Source organism: Girardinichthys multiradiatus, chromosome 4, assembly GCF_021462225.1.
Source record: "Girardinichthys multiradiatus isolate DD_20200921_A chromosome 4, DD_fGirMul_XY1, whole genome shotgun sequence".
Classification (NCBI taxonomy): Eukaryota; Metazoa; Chordata; class Actinopteri; order Cyprinodontiformes; family Goodeidae; genus Girardinichthys; species Girardinichthys multiradiatus.
The window spans coordinates 50,546,279-50,564,928 of NC_061797.1; the positions used below are offsets into that span (position 1 = coordinate 50,546,279).

At 41.8% G+C, this 18,650-nt stretch overlaps 1 protein-coding gene across 5 annotated transcripts in view; it reads left to right on the forward strand.

Annotated features, from left to right (window-relative positions):
* The first annotated feature begins 2,168 nt into the window (after positions 1 to 2,168).
* LOC124866497 (serine/threonine-protein kinase BRSK2-like) overlaps positions 2,169 to 18,650 on the forward strand; it is a 156,035-nt gene continuing 139,553 nt past the window's right edge. For 3 of the 5 annotated variants that reach the window (XM_047362297.1, XM_047362298.1, XM_047362299.1), the window contains exon 1: positions 2,170 to 2,645. In XM_047362297.1, coding sequence (XP_047218253.1) covers positions 2,552 to 2,645 — 94 coding nt within the window. In that variant the 5' untranslated portion in view covers positions 2,170 to 2,551. Of the gene's footprint in view, positions 2,646 to 18,650 lie in introns of all 5 variants that reach the window. The other 2 variants (XM_047362295.1, XM_047362296.1) reach the window with 1 other exon arrangement.

An 18,650-nucleotide genomic window follows, 5' to 3' on the forward strand; every position in this document is an offset into this window, starting at 1 on the left:
ACTAAACACTAATTGTACAGGCTTCACTATACCAGGAAAAAAGCTTATTTAAAGGCAAAATTACTGAGGAAGTTTTATCTTATCTTCTAAAAAAATCATCCTGTTTTCTCCTCCGGGGCCTGGCTGATCATAGCAGATTATTTCACATTGAGGTGGTTAGGATGGTGAGCTCTCTGCAGCTGTCTGACAGTGATACAGCCACCAGGAGATCAGATGGTGCAGATCCGAGCACGCAGAGCAGCACAAGTCAACGAGAAGATGCATGATTGATCTGTGGACGGAGGCCTGAGCTTCCTCCGCTGTTGTTGATGGAGGAAAGGGTTGGGGGTGGTTCTTCCATTATTTAACACCAAGTAAACTGAGGGAAAGCTGTCCCTTGGTGACTCCCTCCTCCCTTTGTTAGAGACATGGGTTTGTTGGTTGGTGTGCTGGGGGAGGTAAGAGGGAGGTGGGGGGAGGATGAGGGGAGGCCATCTGCTGCTGAGCATGCTGGGTCAGGAAGCTTTTGTTGTGAAGGAGTGATGAGGCTGATAGATGGTGTTTGTCACCTACTGCTGGTTTAATCAACTGAAAGTATCCCAGCGTGTGACATGTTTGATTCTCCCACTGCAACACACACACACACACACACACACACACACACACACACCTCCCACGGTGACCAAAAATGATTCCCCACATTTACTGAGTAATTAAAAGTTTGGATGAATAGCTAACAGCAGAAATTTGAAATCAATGTAGGGAAATCATCAGAAGAAATGTTCTGAAAAGCTGGAGGTGAAGAAGAGCAAAGAAACTTTTTTCCTGAATTTTGGATCTCTTCAGCCTTCGGAACCTTGTAGTTTCCACCATATTTGGATTATTTATAGACTTCCGAAGCCTTTCATCTCCCGCTGCCATCCCGACCTGAATTCAATCAGAAATAATACAAAAAAAAAAAAAAAATGCCACAAACTGCGCATGCGTGTTAGCTAATTAAAACTGCTGCGTCAAGCTGCACTGAGGCGGAAATCAATATACTTGAATTTCACAATAAGACCCAACTTATTAAGCTGTCTTTAAAAACAAAACAGTTTGAGGTACAAGACAAAGAGTCCGCAGACTTTTTCCTCAACGCCTTTTTCCCTGAAATGAACAGAATTAGAACATGACCTGCAAAGTTTGTATGGAAAACTCTAGAGATAATAAATAAGACTATTTCCATTTAGGTTGCTAACTCTGAGTTACGTTTTGTCGTGGCAATGTTCTACATTGCAATTAAATAATACATAACAATTTTTCTGTCATTTTCAGTTATTTTTTTCTTAAAGAAAATTTAATTGCGTTTGGCTCCAAACAAGGTAGTGATTTTTTTTAAGTTTCTTGCAACAGCAGTTTGATGGATCATTATTTTTATTATGCAGGTAGATAATATTTGTTGTTTTTTGTAAACTGCCTTGAGTGTTGTTGTTCAAATAATAAACTAGATATTGGATAGTTTGTTTAGATATTGTTTTAGCTCTTACATGTTCTAATCACCTGAATACTGAGGTTGGCTCCGAGGTAAAACAACAATTAGAATATCACCATGAGCTCTAGTAATAAAAAAATGGTAGTAACATAACTGTCATCATTATTATTGCTAAATATTGATAAACATTGGGGCTGCACGGTGGCGCTGTTGGTTGCACTGTTGCCTTGCAGCAAGATGTTCGACTCCCGGCCTGTGACCTTTCTGCATCGAGTCGTGTGGGTACTCTCCGGGTACTCCTGCTTCCTCCAACAGTTCAAAAACGTGAGCTTTAGGTTAATTGTTCTCTCTAAATTGTCCTTAGGTGTGAATGGGTGTGTGCATGGTTGTTCGTCCTGTGTGTTGCCCTGCGATGGACTGGCGACCTGTCCAGGGTGGACCCCCGTAGACCGCTGGAGATAAGTACCAGCTCCCCCGCCAAGCTGTACAGAAGAAGATGGATGGATGATCTTATATAAAAATAATTTATTATTTCCTAGATATGTGCAAATTGAGAATAGATCAATTTGTAATAGAAAGTTCTTCCTCGTTCAAGAAAAAAAATTGAAATATTATCAGCATTATGCAGCTTTCACAAGTGGATTTTATCACCATTAAAAAAACAGGAGCTGTTCGAGGTGGTTTTATTTTGAAAAGATTCCCGGAAGTGCCTGTAATTAGTGAGTTGGAGCTGTTGGAGGGAGCTGGACCGGCGGCAGCAGTAGATGCTGTCCCATCATCAGATCACACCCAACGGAGCTGCAGCGCACCGCTCCTCCGGCCGAACACCATGACACCCGGATTCAGGAACGCAGCCTGAGCCGCACTGAGGACCAAACCCCCGGAGGACCGCGAGCACACGCACACGGTCACGTCTACACGCACGCGGGCACGCTCACGCGCGGGTCAGCGACGCCGAAGATCGCAGCGACCCACCGGCAGATACCCGCACGAACAGGGAGGCGAACTCCAGCCGCGCCGCGGAGCTGTCGCTGCAGAGACGCGTCCCGCGAGAGAATCGAGTCCGTGAAAGTCATTTCACGCCCACGCAGATTTTAAAACATGTCATCTTCGGGCAAGGACGCCAACAGCGGGCATTACGCCAACTATGTGGGACCCTACCGGCTGGAGAAGACGCTGGGAAAAGGACAGACAGGTTAGTGAAAACCGCCCCATCACCGCACCTGCTCCGCTGACATCACGTTTTCTTCTAATTGGACACAGTTTGATGCTGCGTGTCCTGGATGGGCTGATGGATGCGGGAGATGGGAGGTGGACAAATGCTTCCTAAATGCGGATGCAGACTGCAGAGAGACAGGAGTTGTTCTCATCATAATGCTACTGATGGTGGTGATGATGGTGGTGATGATGGTGGTGATGATGGTGGTGTTGGTGTGCCTTTAATCCTTGTTGTCAGGCAGACAGAGCTGGGTGATAATGGGTCCTTGTGAGGTTTGCCTGTCTTTTAATTTCATCTCTCTCTCACTTGGGGCCTCTGCAGAAGAGGCAGAGCAGTGCTGCACCGTCCAGAACTGCAGCTTAGAGTAATGCTGCAGTTCTGGCTCCAATGCAGCACAGTTGAGCTTTAGACCTGTGCTTGGTGGCGTTGACTTTAAGAGCAAGTTACATGTTCAGATTCTCATTCAGGCCCATTCTGTGTATGGGGGAAAGTCTGGGACTGCTAACAAAACTCAAAGTGTCCTTTTTGCTCCAGATTTAGTGCACCAGCTTAGACGTCCTTTTTGCAGTGGTTCAAATGGTTTAATCTGGATTCTCTACATATCTTTTAGTGAAAGATGGTTAAATCCGGTCCTGCAAAGCAGAAAGACATTAACTTTAGAAGATGCTGAGAAGAGCCGGAACGTGATACTAACTTTTCAGAGTTGTAGAATATTATGACTCATCAATTAGTTAAAATTAAGGACAAACTGACTCGGTGACACAGAAATATAAATCACATCTATGGTAGGAGATGTTGTAATAGGCGATGTAGACATTGAATAAAAGTGGCCCAAGAATGGAGCCTTGAGGAACCCCACGTGATCTTTGTTTGGTGACATCTTTAAATGCTAAATGACACAAAGTAGACCTAGTCTGAATCAGTCCAACACCGTCCCCCTATCCAGTCTGCCAGTCAGTATGTTATAATCAACTGTGTTAAACACATCACTCAGGTCCATTAATACCAGCATAGAAGTTTCAGATGCATCAGTGTTGAGACAAATCTCCCCTGAAGTCTTTATCAGTGCAGTCTCAGTAGGCCTACAAACCATGCCTACTCCATGCACCGATCTCCTCACGCGTACCCAGAACTGCAAACCTGATGCAGGCTGGTCATCGTTACATTCTTTAATGCTGTTTACTTTATACAGACGATGTTAGAACGTTAGTCCAGGTTCAATTGACACTGTAAAACCTGAAAACTGATCAGTAAGCTCCAGCTCCCTTCTATATCGTCTATGTTTGTGGTGCTCATCACTTAGAGATACCATCCAGTGGTGTTTTTGTTGAACCTCTAACAGATTTAAACTGACTGTAAAACCACAGCTGGGGAATACACTATAGATTTCTACTGCAGGACTTCACAAGGTACCTCTTTGTTTTTAAAAGTTCACCGAAGAAAAACAGAGCAAGAGAGAACCTCGTATTCTCTGGAGGTAAAATATCAGCTCAGCCGTTCTGTCTACGGCTCGGTAGGTTCAGTCCAGGTTTCCTGTTTAGGATGCTCCACCATCTGTGATCGCACACGGCCAAGAATAATCAGGTCCAGCAGGTAAGAGTGATTCGCAGCTCTCCTCCTCTGTAGGGTGAATAATTCATAGCCAGCCAATTAGCTCATCTGTAGACTCAGAGTTGGGTTTTTGCAGACTGTGTTGCCGCCAAATTAATCGCACTGTTGTTCTCTTATTTCTTTGTTCTTCAGCAGAGAGACTGAACGCGACTAAAGGTTCATTTCATTTTAAACCAGCTCTGTGTAGACTGACTAAGGTTTCTGATCTGTTCCTTTCAAACACGGATCCAGTTGGAGCTGTTTGGGCCTGTAGTCATCCACGTGCGCTGGGTGCAGTTGCGGGAGGGATGCGCTTGTTTCATTTTAGAAAAATAGAATATCTTTGCAAGAATGCAGAACATCTGGACTTTACTGGAGTTATGTTACAGATGTTCCTCACCGGTGTTGGTTGTTGCAGCTTACAACATACATCCAGAACCTGTTCTTGTTCACCAAAAATGGATTTTATTCATCTCTGGAGTTGGTTGTTCTAAGATCAAAGAAATGCAGAAGTGCAGATGAGAAAATGTACATTTCTGTTCCTCAAACCTTAAAGTTAAAAGATGAACTGTTGTCTGAATATTGCCATCTTAAAGTGAAACTTTTCTTCTAAGAAGATTATTTGTGTCTGTTTAGGTTGTTGTGAATTAATTCACATAATTAAAAACTCTTTGATCCACTCACGTCTTCAAATGACTCTACCGACTGCTTCTAGAAGCTCATGTCTCAGCAGAAAGTGACGTCCGCTGATTGTTGCATCAGTTCGATGTTGGAGGGAATAATGAAGAGAAAACAATTTTCCTGCAGCTGTAGCTCTGTTCTTCACAACTAAATTAATCTCACAGTTTGTTTGCCTTTGTGTTTTCTGCTCTGAATGAGATGCAGCACCACTGTAGAATAAATGTCGCTCAGCATCTTGTTCTCTCACTTTAATGCTGTAGTTTTCCTCTTCATGCTGGATGATGGTGTGATTATGGATCTATAAAGTGCACTGATGCAGAAGGAGCTTAGAAAGGATGCAGAAATGTGAGTTTGTGTTGGTGATGATGCTGCAGACCGAAGGGTGCTGAGCTTCTGATTGTTTTCGTGTGAAGCTGAAGCTCTGGTGCTGAGCTGTCAGACTGGGAACTCCGGATATCATTAAACCTCCTACATGAGTGCAGGCCGAGCTCACGCTGGCTCTTACTGTGTGTTACTGTTTGTGGGAAACACTGGTCGTGTCTGATAGCTGGCTTCTTCATTCAGATGTTTGACATTCTCTGCATTTTTGGCATATGGGAGGAAAGAAATGTTGCAAACGAACAAATCCTTACCACTGATATAAGCTTCCATTTTTTTATACTCCGGGGGTCTTGCAGATGCAAATCTTTAAAGAAATGCATGATTTCTTTAAAAATGGCTTTTGTTTAAAGTCCTTAAAATGAATGACACTGCTTTTACAATAGATCATGAAATGATTTGATTGGGGCCTTGTTGGAGTTGAAAAATGTTTCCTTTAATAAATAATTTTTAGCTCTAACAAGAAAAAAGACGATTGAATCAAGTCATAAGGACAGATTTAAAGTCAATTACATGCATTTCAATTTGATCCTAGTTATGACTGTGATTTAATGTGTTTATGAAATAAATACATTTTTAGTATATTTGTGCAGGAAAAGATTAAAAGTTGCTTTGACCACGCTTGAAAAGTACTTAGATTTGATTTTAGGACAGTTATCGGATATTTTCTTACAGTTTGAATCAGAGATGCACCGGGCATCATGCTTTCATGTTTAATATTGTGTCATAATTTATCTGTTTCTTATTTATTGATTAGTTGTTTTAACTTTTATTAAACACATTGTGAGCTGAGGCACATTTTAATTTTATTGTTCAGGCTTGTGCAATGACAAACAAATTATTCTATTCTATTTTCCTGCCCAGTGCCGATTAAAAGATGTCTCTATTTATGCTGTAATGTATATGTTCCTAAGAAGTGAATCAAAGTAGGGCACCTGCATTTGATGCCTTCAGGGTGGTTTAAGCTGCACAACTGGCGTTGTAATTAAAGCTTATAATTTACTATTCGGCTGAAATGAGCTTCCTCTGTAGGGTGGCCGGCCACTCCCTTAGAGATAGGGTGAGGAGCTCGGCCATCCAGGAGGGGCTCGGAGTAGAGCCGCTGCTCCTCCACATCGAGAGGAGCCAGTTGAGGTGGCTCGGGCATCTATACCGGATGCCTCCTGGACGCCATCCTCGGGAGGTGTTCCAGGCACGTCCCACCGGGAGGAGGCCCAGGGGACGGCCCAGGACACGCTGGAGGGACTATGTCTCTCGGCTGGCCTGGGAACGCCTTGGGCTCCCCCTGGAGGAGCTGGAGGAGGTGTCTGGAGAGAGGGACGTCTGGGCGTCTCCGCTGAGCCTGCTGCCCCCGCGACCCGGTGCCGGATAAGCGGAAGACGACGACGAGAATTTACTATTTGGACAAAATAAAGATGGTAAATTTTGTGTTTGTACTCAATATCTTTAGAAATAGTCTGCCTCAGACATTCAGACATGTGTGCTACCTAAAGAGGAAATATTTGTCAGTAAGGATTTGTAATAAGCCTGAAAAATCACGATAATTAGCTGTGGATGTTAACATTAACATGTCTGGGTATCTCAGGCCCATCTGATTTAGTGTGCAGCCTCTATTCGTTACTGTTGCTAAATCACAATTTTCTTGTGAATTTCCATCATATGGGGGATAAAAAATTACAACAATGCATCTTCAATAAGTCTAAATCATTGTAATTATCTGCGGACACTACCATTAGCATGCTTGGTTAGCTCAGGCTAGTATATACTTTATACTGATTCACTATGCAACCTCTGCACGCTAGTATTTTAATATTAGTTTAGCGTACAACCTCTGTAAACTTAGTTCACATGTTTCTTGTGAAGGTCATATGCACTGTAGGAGATAGAATAAGCGTGCTAACAGTAGCGTTAGCTTGCCTAATCAGTTTAGCACACAATAGCTGCGTTTCCATTACAAATGTGCAGAAAACTGTGTCGATATTCTGCCAGTATAGAAAAAACAAATTTTTGCAATTGCGGTGTTTCCATTAAATAAGAAATTCAATTAAAATCACACGTGAATAAGTTGGTTCACGCGATAACTCATTAAAAAACATGGCGCCGACGGATGAACGCTCCAAGATCTTGGTAAATGCTCTCATTTCTTTGCTTTTTGGAATCAAAAATGCTGGTAATGGCCCTGTAGCAAACCAAATAAAAAAATACTCCATCTCACGGTGAAGCCGAACATGCCGCGCAATCATCCTACTACTACTTCCTGTCGTCTTCTTCTTCGTCTTTTTCGCCAGTAGTACCGTCCGATTGTTGATCACGTGACTCGTGTGACGCAAACAAAGTTGCGGTTTTGCAAAATACACCAATTTCGATACGGCCAGAAAACCACCTCATCCTATCGCAAAAACATTTTTTTGAAAAACTGGAGTTTTTTTGAAATTGCCATTTTTTCATTAAGTAATTTTTTTTTTTCGGAATTACAATTTGCGCAATTTGATGGTCAATGGAAACACAGCTAGTGTCTTATGCCCTGATTTATTGGACAAACTCGCTGAACTTCTTCTGCACTGCAGTGGGGGTTCTTAGTTCTGATGAATTTAATGAAAGAGGAAAAAAGGTGATTTAAAAATGAATAATTTCCTTTTTTGTCATATCTGGCATCCTGGTTTCAGATGCTGTATAACTTTTTTACGATTCATTCTTTGTGTTAATATTTTGTCAAAGACTCCCACTCTGTAGTTTGGCTGCACAGAGAGTTGTCTGTTGGTCTCACTATGAATTTTATGCTTTTTTACTGTGCAGGAAAAACTGCTTTGTCTCTTATTTTTGTAATCTATCTACCAAAGGAGGCTAAAATGATGCAGTAAAGTAATTTCAGCTGTAAATTGCTCAGCTCAGTTGAATCTTATTTAACCGGCACAGTTTTTTAAAATTCCCACTCTGATGATTCTGTTTCCATCCCAGAGCGATAAGCCTGGAACAATAGCTTCATGGTGTTTGTCCTGCTGAGTGTGCGAGGCTGTGCTGACTCTAAACAATTAGTTTGTGTTCATGTTCGTGTCTGTAGAGAGGAGCGGGGCCTGGGGGGTTATGGTAAAGAAGTCCTTTTTAAAAACGGGGTATTCCAGACGTCACGCAGCATTCATGCTCTAAATGTTGGCTAACATTTTTGATGGTTGTCATGGTTTCAGCTCTCCTCCAATGAGAGCCTTTGTTCTTTCTTTGGTCTTTGGTGTAAGACTGCAGACTGCCAATATTTTCCTCTTTTTGTTGTCACTTCCCGGCCTCCATGGTCTGCTTTTTAAACCGTCTCTGAACTGCTCGTTGAGATATCTTTAACTTTTGTTTTCCTGTGTTGCGGCTGAACAATACAAGCAGCACATGCATATGGAAATATAACTGTAGTATGTATCTGCTTCACCCTTTGGCCTAAACATAACGAGCACCAAGGTGGGTCGCTTCCGCTTCACCCAGAGGATTGTTACTTTCTGGTTACTGACATCTGCTAAATAAATATTTCAGGATAGCTTTTTGGGAATTTCCCATAGATGCAGATTTGGTTTTATAGACTCAGTGCTGGTTCATCCAATCAGTTTAGGAGCTTCTTTTATTTTATAGGTCAGAGTTTGTGTCTTCACTAAGACAAATATGAACAGGGATTTTTTTAAAACATACATCCTAACATACATGCAGATCAACAAAAGAATGACCTCACCAGAAAAAAATGAAGCAGAGTCCAGAAGTAAATCTGACAGACATTCAGAGAGCCTGGAGAACTATTGATAGACACCACTTTAAAAGATCACAAGAAGAGCTGGATGAGGACAATATTTATCAGGTTGCTCTCTGAAGAAAAAAGAAATATTACATCTACACCAACCCTGTTCTCAGATCACCAGAATGTGCTCATTTAGCCGTAAACATCTGGATCACTCTGCATCCAGACAGTTCCAGAGCCTGCTGCCACTCAGAGGATAACAACACCAGAGAGAGGAGAGCGTTTAGTTTTATTTGTGAGGAACTGTCGTCAGAAGACGTCTGTGTGTCCCAGAGTGCGTTCTAATGAAAGTGTCATGTTATTGACGGGACCGTCCTAAAGACTGCGGTCCCCTGGTCCTTGTAGCAGGAGCGAAGGAGTGTGTGTGACAATGGAGGAGGGTGCAGGCTGCAGGGAGGGCCCCAGCACAGATGGCTGCCTGCCTGCCTGCCTGCCTTCAGGTGGCTGAAATACAGCTTCATTATCAGCAGGTTGCAGGTTGAGAGGCTCCCACCAGGCTCCCTGCTGATGTATTCGTGTGTGTGTGTGTGTGTGTGTAAGAGAGAGAGAGATGCTGAAGTGTTTTCTTCTGGGTCATCACCGTGTTTTATTAGATTTACAGGCTTTGCTTCATTATGCTGCATTAAATGTAAAACAGCTCACATTAAAATTACGCAGCTTCTTTGGCATTCGGATGACGATAAAACCAAGCAAACACATTAGCAGTGTGGTTCAGTCCACCTTAAATGCCTCTTTAAATGACAAAGAACCCGAATAATTGTTTCATATGTTTATAGTAAGAATCGAAAGCAGTTCTGTTCTATATTGCTTTTGCTATCACAGTTTAATATGAGGCTAAAATAATTAGATTGAAACCTTTCATTTAGGCTGCTCTGATTTGATATTTTAAGTTTTACATCTTATTACAAAGCTCATTTATTTCTACACGTAAGATTAACAGAGAAGTTTGGAAATTATTTAATATTTCTGGAAAACATAATTAGAACATCTCAGTTACACTAATTAAATATAAGAGTATATAAAGTCCAAAAGCTGCGTAGAATCCTTCACACATGGATTTTAGCTGAAGGCCTTCATTGCAGTTTTATAACTAATGAAAACCCAAAGCTTAGTCAAAGACTGACAAAACCAAAAGAACATGATCTGTACAGTGGTTGGGGCTCCTTTTGCTGAAATTACTGCATCAGCGTGTCGTGGCATGGAGGAGATCAGTCTGTGGTTCTGCTGAGATGATCAGAAGGCCCAGGTTGCTTTCATACCGTTCTTCAGCTAGCCGGCATTGTTAGTTCTGGTGTGTCTCATCATCTTTATTCTGTTTGTGGTTTAGGTCAGATCAGTTTGCTGGACTTTATCCCCAAAACCCCTTCCAGTGGCTTTCTCTCATGCTGTGGTTTTTCCAGTTGCTTGTGCACCTTTTTCTTCCACTCAACTTTTCATTAATATGCCTGGGTACAATATGTTGTGAACAGCCAGCTTCTTTTAGCAGGGGTGTTTTTTGGCTTAACCTAAGGCCATATCAGAACATTTCTGTACTAAACATCCTGTTTCTGTTGGACTTACATAATATTAACATTATATGAGAAACTGAAGTTTGGGTTTCTGTTCCTGGCCAGAGTCATTACATTAAATATATTTGATCTATACAGAAATATATCACTCTGTGTTTAATCAATCAATATCAGTTTCACTGTTTGAATTGAAATACTAAAATAAAGGAACTTTTGCCTGAGACATTAATCTGAGATTAATCTGAGCATGGAAGAGGAGGAAGGGAAGTTACTGCAAGTGGAAGAGTTTAAGAACTTGAGGTCCGGTTATCTAAAGCAACGGGCAGAGCACATGAGAGACGAAGAACAGAGAGTCTGCAGGGATCTATGGTGTAAATTTAGAGATGGTGACTTTAATGCAGACGGTGGAAGACCTGAAGATGTTTGAATTTTCATTGAGGAGGATCACAAGGAAGAGGGTTAGAAATGAGAACGTTGGAGGAACAGCTCATGTTTGGTGGATGTAGTGAATAAGGAAGTGTGGAAGATTAGCGTCACGGATTACGGAAGGATGTTGGGATTTTAGGGATAAGTTGAGCTAAAGGATTAACTTTGGTGCTTTTGCTGCCCTTGGTGCCAACAGTTTATGGAACTAGTCGTTTCATCTTGATGATGGAGCAGAAAGCGAAGAGTCAGGAAAAGCAGGTGAATAGTAAACCACAATATTCATAATTAATATCACAATTTTGTGTTTTCCTGCCTGTGATGGATTGGCGACCTGTCCTGGGTGGACCCCGCCTCTCGCCCGTAGACTGCTGGAGATAGGCACCAGCTTCCCCACGACCCACTATGGAATAAGTGTTCTAGAAGATGAATGCATGAATGAATATGTTTTCCTAACGATGTGCAGTCTAATTGAGTGTTGTTTTGGACTGTTAAAAATATTGTTTTATGTTTCAGACTGAAGGTCATTTTAGATTTTCAAGCTTTTATTGTGAAACTGCAGCAATTCCCACATGTGGGACCATAGGCACCTGATTATTTGAAAAATTAGGAAAATAATTTTTTTAACAGTATTTAAAAACATTATCTGATGTATTTGTGCACCTTCTATACAGGTCCTTCTCAAACAATTAGCATATTGTGATAAAGTTAATTATTTTCCATAATGTAATGATGAAAATTTAACATTCATATATTTTAGATTCATGGCACACTAACTGAAATATTTCAGGTCTTTTATTGTCTTAATACGGATGATTTTGGTATATAGCTCATGAAAACCCCAAATTCCTATCTCACAAAATTAGCATATCATTAAAAGGGTCTCTAAACGAGCTATGAACCTAATCATCTGAATCAACGAGTTAACTCTAAACACCTGCAAAAGATTCCTGAGGCCTTTAAAACTCCCAGCCTGGTTCATCACTCAAAACCCCAATCATGGGTAAGACTGCCGACCTGACTGCTGTCCAGAAGGCCACTATTGACACCCTCAAGCAAGAGGGTAAGACACAGAAAGAAATTTCTGAACAAATAGGCTGTTCCCAGAGTGCTGTATCAAGGCACCTCAGTGGGAAGTCTGTGGGAAGGAAAAAGTGTGGCAGAAAATGCTGCACAACGAGAAGAGGTGACCGGACCCTGAGAAAGATTGTGGAGAAGGGCCGATTCCAGACCTTGGGGGACCTGCGGAAGCAGTGGACTGAGTCTGGAGTAGAAACATCCAGAGCCACCGTGCACAGGCATGTGCAGGAAATGGGCTACAGGTGCCGCATTCCCCAGGTCAAGCCACTTTTGAACCAGAAACAGCGGCAGAAGCGCCTGACCTGGGCTACAGAGAAGCAGCACTGGACTGTTGCTCAGTGGTCCAAACTACTTTTTTTGGATGAAAGCAAATTCTGCATGTCATTTGGAAATCAAGGTGCCAGAGTCTGGAGGAAGACTGGGGAGAAGGAAATGCCAAAATGCCAGAAGTCCAGTGTCAAGTACCCACAGTCAGTGATGGTCTGGGGTGCCGTGTCAGCTGCTGGTGTTGGTCCACTGTGTTTTATCAAGGGCAGGGTCAATGCAGCTAGCTATCAGGAGATTTTGGAGCACTTCATGCTTCCATCTGCTGAAAAGCTTTATGGAGATGAAGATTTCATTTTTCAGCACAACCTGGCACCTGCTCACAGTGCCAAAACCACTGGTAAATGGTTTACTGACCATGGTATCACTGTGCTCAATTGGCCTGCCAACTCTCCTGACCTGAACCCCATAGAGAATCTGTGGGATATTGTGAAGAGAACGTTGAGAGACTCAAGACCCAACACTCTGGATGAGCTAAAGGCCGCTATCGAAGCATCCTGGGCCTCCATAAGACCTCAGCAGTGCCACAGGCTGATTGCCTCCATGCCACGCCGCATTGAAGCAGTCATTTCTGCAAAAGGATTCCCGACCAAGTATTGAGTGCATAACTGTACATGATTATTTGAAGGTTGACGTTTTTTGTATTAAAAACACTTTTCTTTTATTGGTCTGATGAAATATGCTAATTTTGTGAGATATGAATTTTGGGTTTTCATGAGCTGTATGCCAAAATCATCCGTATTAAGACAATAAAAGACCTGAAATATTTCAGTTAGTGTGCAATGAATCTAAAATATATGAATGTTAAATTTTCATCATGACATTATGGAAAATAATGAACTTTATCACAATATGCTAATATTTTGAGAAGGACCTGTATAAACCACTCATCTTACAGCTTAGGAAATCCAATAAATATGTTGATTTCTCAGACTTCCTCCTTTTGTGGATTGATGGATAGATAATCTATTTTCCCGTTGGGCAATTTTGTCGTGGACTACATGTGCTTAAATAAAAACTGCCACCCTAATTTAAAAATACAATAAATACACATTAAATACACAAATTGCACATTTTCACCACAGTGAATGCAGAAAATACATGCATTTCACAGTTGCTCATAAACCACATATTGCACACATTGCAAACAGCAAGAAACCAACAAATCAGACCCGAGCATAACATGGCAGTCATGCATCCTCCTACTATATGCCTACCTTATTTACTAATCTGATGGAGGTAGGGACAAATGAATATTTGAATCTATTAGGTTTGCAAGTGGGGTCTTGTTTGCCAGATGGTAGCAATTCATATAGAGATTTAAGGATGTGAGCGGGATCAGAACGTACTTTCTGAGCAATCTGAGGACAGACTCCTCATAACTAGACTGCAGGGATGAGTTATCAGTCCTCCCTGTGACCCTCACTGCCTAATCGTCTGGACCAGACTATTAGGTTTAGATTTTAGTTGCACAGAGAGAGATTACCATACCACACTGTCATCCCATACCTGAGAAAACTTTCCAGTACATCCTCTGTTGGTTATCTGCTGATCTATAAGCCAGTTTGAACAGTCGCTGGGATTCTGGTTCTATAAGGTTTGTATATTTCTCAGACCGCAGGGAGGGATCAGGTTTGTTTGTGTCAAAAACTGGATGAGAAGAAATACATGTTTGCTCCTCCACCTTGTAGAAATGTAGCTGCAACCGCTCCGCTTGCTGTATCGTTTCTGGCGCCCGTGTTGAGTGATGATAGATGCTTTAAAACAGACTTCTGTTAAACATTCATATTGTGAGACATCTAAAATCAAACAAGTGGCTGATTTTAGGGAATATTGTGGGACATTTTTCTCCACTTCCTGTCCCATCTCCTGCAGATGAGAAGATTGATGTATTCATGAAGGGTTCCTTCAGTTACTCTGAAGGGATCCTTCAGTGTTGAGCTCAGCAGACTCAGAGAAAACCACAGCTTCACTTAGATTTGATCTCTCAGCTAATATAACCAGACATGGTTGGTAATGAAGCCGGTCCAGGTTAGAACAACACCAGAGTTCATACAGCAGTTCACCGAGGTTCTATTCCTCTAAATGTTCTCCACCTGTTTGGAGGTTCTGTTTGAACCTTTGCTTACATGGGTTCATTTTAAATGACCTGAGGTAAGCCATCAGGTTAGTTACCGAAATTTAACATTTAAAAGGTAGTTTCAAAGCCGCTAACATTTTAATCATATTGTTGCTGTGGCTGAAAATCTTTATGAAATGATGTATTTTTATTCTGTTCCATCATTCCACATAACACCACATGCTTACATGCAATTATAGGATAATATTCCAATTATGGTGCATTTAGTGACGGTCAGAAAATTGGAAGTTTTCCTCCTGTAGCTAAGAACAGAAGTTTGATTATTTTAGCTTGGATATGAAACGCTCATCTAAGTTGTGGTGGAGTGTTTATTCCTTCTGTAAAGTTCTATTGAGTCTCTGTGAGCTCTTCTTTAGCATGTTGGACACTATAATCTGTTTCAGGTGTAGACATCTGCTCCAATGAGACAACCAACACATATCGCATCCCAAACTGTCCTTTGCGTTATTAATAACGTTTACACTGATATTGCAGTGATGATACGTCTAATATATTCTGCAGCCCTGCCTGTAACCAACCACAGTTTTTTAGATGTATGAAGCGTTTTGTTGGAGAAGTTTCTTAGTTTTGTGGGTAAAGTTTTCCAAGTATGAGCTTTCTCTGTATGGGGCTTTAGTCTCCTGTGGTTAGAGCTGCCATTGACAAGTTTTAATTTTCTTAGTGAAATAAATCAGTGTAGGAGGGGCCAAAACATCAGAATATTTAAACATAATTTCAGGGTAAATCATTTTCAGTTTAAACCTTTCAGTTATAGTAAGAGTTTTGTACAGTATTTCCAAAATTTGATTGTAGTAGTCTTTCCTGCTGGGATATAAACAGGCAGGACTGTCTGCAAAGCCTCAGTAGTTAAATTGTTCCCTATTTGTCTATAATTAATCAATTTCTATTTAATCTTATTATAAATTGTGTTTTAAAAGTATTTTTTGAATCTGTTATAAAATTCTGAAATACTTAAAATCCTGCATTACTGATAGAACTTTTGGATCTTAACCACTACAGCTGACGGTACTTCTGCAGGCTGTTGTTTGTCGTTTGCATGTATGTGTACAGCTGCATCATCTGCATACATTAGTATACATCTATTTTTTTGAACGACTCCTATCAGTTGTTTAAATGTTCTTGATGTGCAGCAACTTGTTTGTTCTAAAGTGCAACATAAATAAAGTTGACATTGAAAACTAAAAAGCAGAAGACCAAATGTATAACCCTGAGGTACACCAACGTTAAGATCAGCCATTTCAGAAAATGTATTTAATCTATATGAACACATTGGTTTCTGTCACTTTGATATAATTTCATCCAAATAAAATTTTTATTATTCCGCAGTAAGAACCTCCTGTTTAACAATATGAAAGGTTTTCTTCAAGTCAGTAAAGATGAGAAAAGATTAGACCTGTTCTTACTAGTGTTATAATCCATCTGTTAATGTGTTGTTCCAGAACCGACATCCCCCTGTTGGTGTGTCGGGCTCTTTGTTTGCTTTCCTATCCTCATCTCTGTAGCTTTGCCTCTCATCTTCATCTTTTTGGGCACAATAATAAAACAAAGCAGAGTTCGTAATGAGGGCAGGATGCTCCTGCTGGTCGACAGAAAGCCAGTTGGGGAAGCATCACTCTGGGGGGTTCTGGTGTCAAACGGCCACATTCTCCTCCTCTGCTGTCTCTTTCCTGTCTTTCTTTATCCATTTCATCCCTTTAGTTTGTCTCCCGTTCCCCTCCTGCATGCCGAGGGTCTCGGTTACCACAGTAACCGGCTGGTTGGAGGTATCCTCGCTCTTCATCATCCACCAGTCCCAGAAGGGGGGAGGTGGGTCTTTTGCTCGAGCCATTAAACATCAACTGAGAAATACTCCCCCATCGCTCCCATCCCGTCTCTCTGCTGCTTCTTCTCCACATCGCTCACGTACTCCAGCCTGCCCTTCCCTATCATCCTCATCTTCCTCGTGATCTTCCTCGGTTTCTAGCTGAGGCTGAGGCTCGGCTCAGTCTCTGAATGCCTGCCGCTTCAGTGGGAGGCAGTGCGATTCTCAGGTTGCAATGCTGCTCCATCCACCACATTATCCACAGCTTCATCTCACCAGACACATGCAGCAACCTCATAACCCCCGAACCACATGAGAATAACTGATATTGAGAAGGAGAAGCAGAAACAAAGTCGTGGCTGGAGTGGGAAGTTGTTAAAGTTTGTGAAAGGACTCATGCAGTGAATCAGGCAAACGTCTGGCTCTACTCTGCTTCTGTCTCTGCTGGAAGTTAATGTTTGTTTTCACATCTCTTTTCAGGGAGATAGGAGGATAAAAATCACGGATCGTTGCTTTCAGAAGTTCTCACTAAGTTAATGATGCAAGTAAAGAAAAAGTGAGAAGCAGCTTTCAGATCAGATGAAACGGAAACTTTGATAGGGTGGGAAACGGGAGGAACAAACGCTGTTTATGCTGTCCGTGTGATTCGATTAGCTGGAGTCATGCTTGTCTGTGGCTCTCAGACTAACACACATCAGGACGCCGTCCTCATTTGTTCCTGAGCATGCAGACACCTTGTGTCAAACTAGTTTAGCTGGTTGTCATCCTGCTGTTGGCTGCTGGTCTGGATCGGCTCTCTGCTGAGGTAGTGCTCAGGCTGAAGCTGAGTTTGTATGGGGGGGGGGGGTTAATTAAATTCTGTTTCATGCAAATGTTGCCACATTTATTGCCGGCACCGTGAATTTATCTTTTACTGCAGCAACATAATGTCACTCTGAAAATGTTCAGTGTGGAAAATAAATATCTATGCTAATATAAAATAAATGAACTGAAGCAGTTATAATTTATGCTTTTAAAGTCGATCCGAGCTTCCAGGAACTTCTCCTCTTCTTCTTTGTAGTGTGCTCCAGCTGGTCACCTAAAACAATATGAAGCTGAATGTAAACATCACTGGTTCTGGAGAAGAATCAGCTTGTTTTTATTCAGCTGATAGCATACAGTAGATCTGGATTTTTACTGATCTGCAACAGCAGTGGGGTCTATGGAAAGCTAAAAGGGTCATAATTGTTGCCTTTTGTTGGAGATCAATAAGAGCTGTTAAAATCCAGGTGCTTGTTAAGCAAATATTGTCATGCAGGTGAGTCTCCAGGTTATTGACCTTTTAAAATTTTAAAATTAAAACAGTCACTCCCTGTCAGCAGAAATCTGCTTATGTTTTTGCTTTATTTTCCGCCTGTACTATTGATCATTATTGAAAATAATGATGTGGGCTTTAATATCTGCATTTTAACAAATGTTTCCTTTGGATGTTCAGATTGTGTTGTGTATGAATGATGCTGTATAAATAAACCTGCCTGGCTCATTGGTTCCTGTGGGTTGGAAGACCTTTTAATGTGATGCTAGGAGTGAGTGCAGCTTAGAGAAGCACAGTGTTTGTGTGAGGTTTATTTTTTGCTTTAAATAAGGGAAAGGAGTCCTGAACTTGGCATTAATTGCTTTTCCTGCTGATATATATGGAGACTGTTAGAGCTCAGGGAATGCCTCAGGATCCCCAGGAACAAGCTGGGAAGTGTCACCGGAGAGAGGAATGTCTGGATTCCTGTTACCTCCGTGACCCGATTTGGATTAGGAGTGATTGATGGAACGAACGACAGAACATGCAGCAGTGTTTGTGTTGGACCTTCCTTTCCAGGCTTGTTTAGATGTATTAGCTGAGCCAGTTTAGACCTCAATCTCTCCACAGTTCCCATCAGTCCTCCTGTCCTCTTGTCTGCAGGGAGGTTCTCCCTCTTTACAGTCTGAGGAGTGATTGCTCCTGTCCCGTGGGACTCCTCTAAGTCTCTCTCAAGGCTCCATTACCTCTGCTGTATGTACCGACTCGTGTCCTGAATTTGTCCCAAGTCAATTATGTTTATAAGTGGAGTTTTAATGAACCCCATCCGCCTGTGTGCAGCTTCGCAATATTAGCTGCAGCTGATTGTTGTAATGTTGGCTGCAAATCTTCTGTATGCTAGAGAAGGGGTGTGTGTGTGTGGGTGTGTGTGTGTCCACGTTAGACCATGTTGCCTCCTGCTGGGACTTCTCTGCTGCAGAGGGTGGTTTACGCAGTGTTGATGCGTCTGTT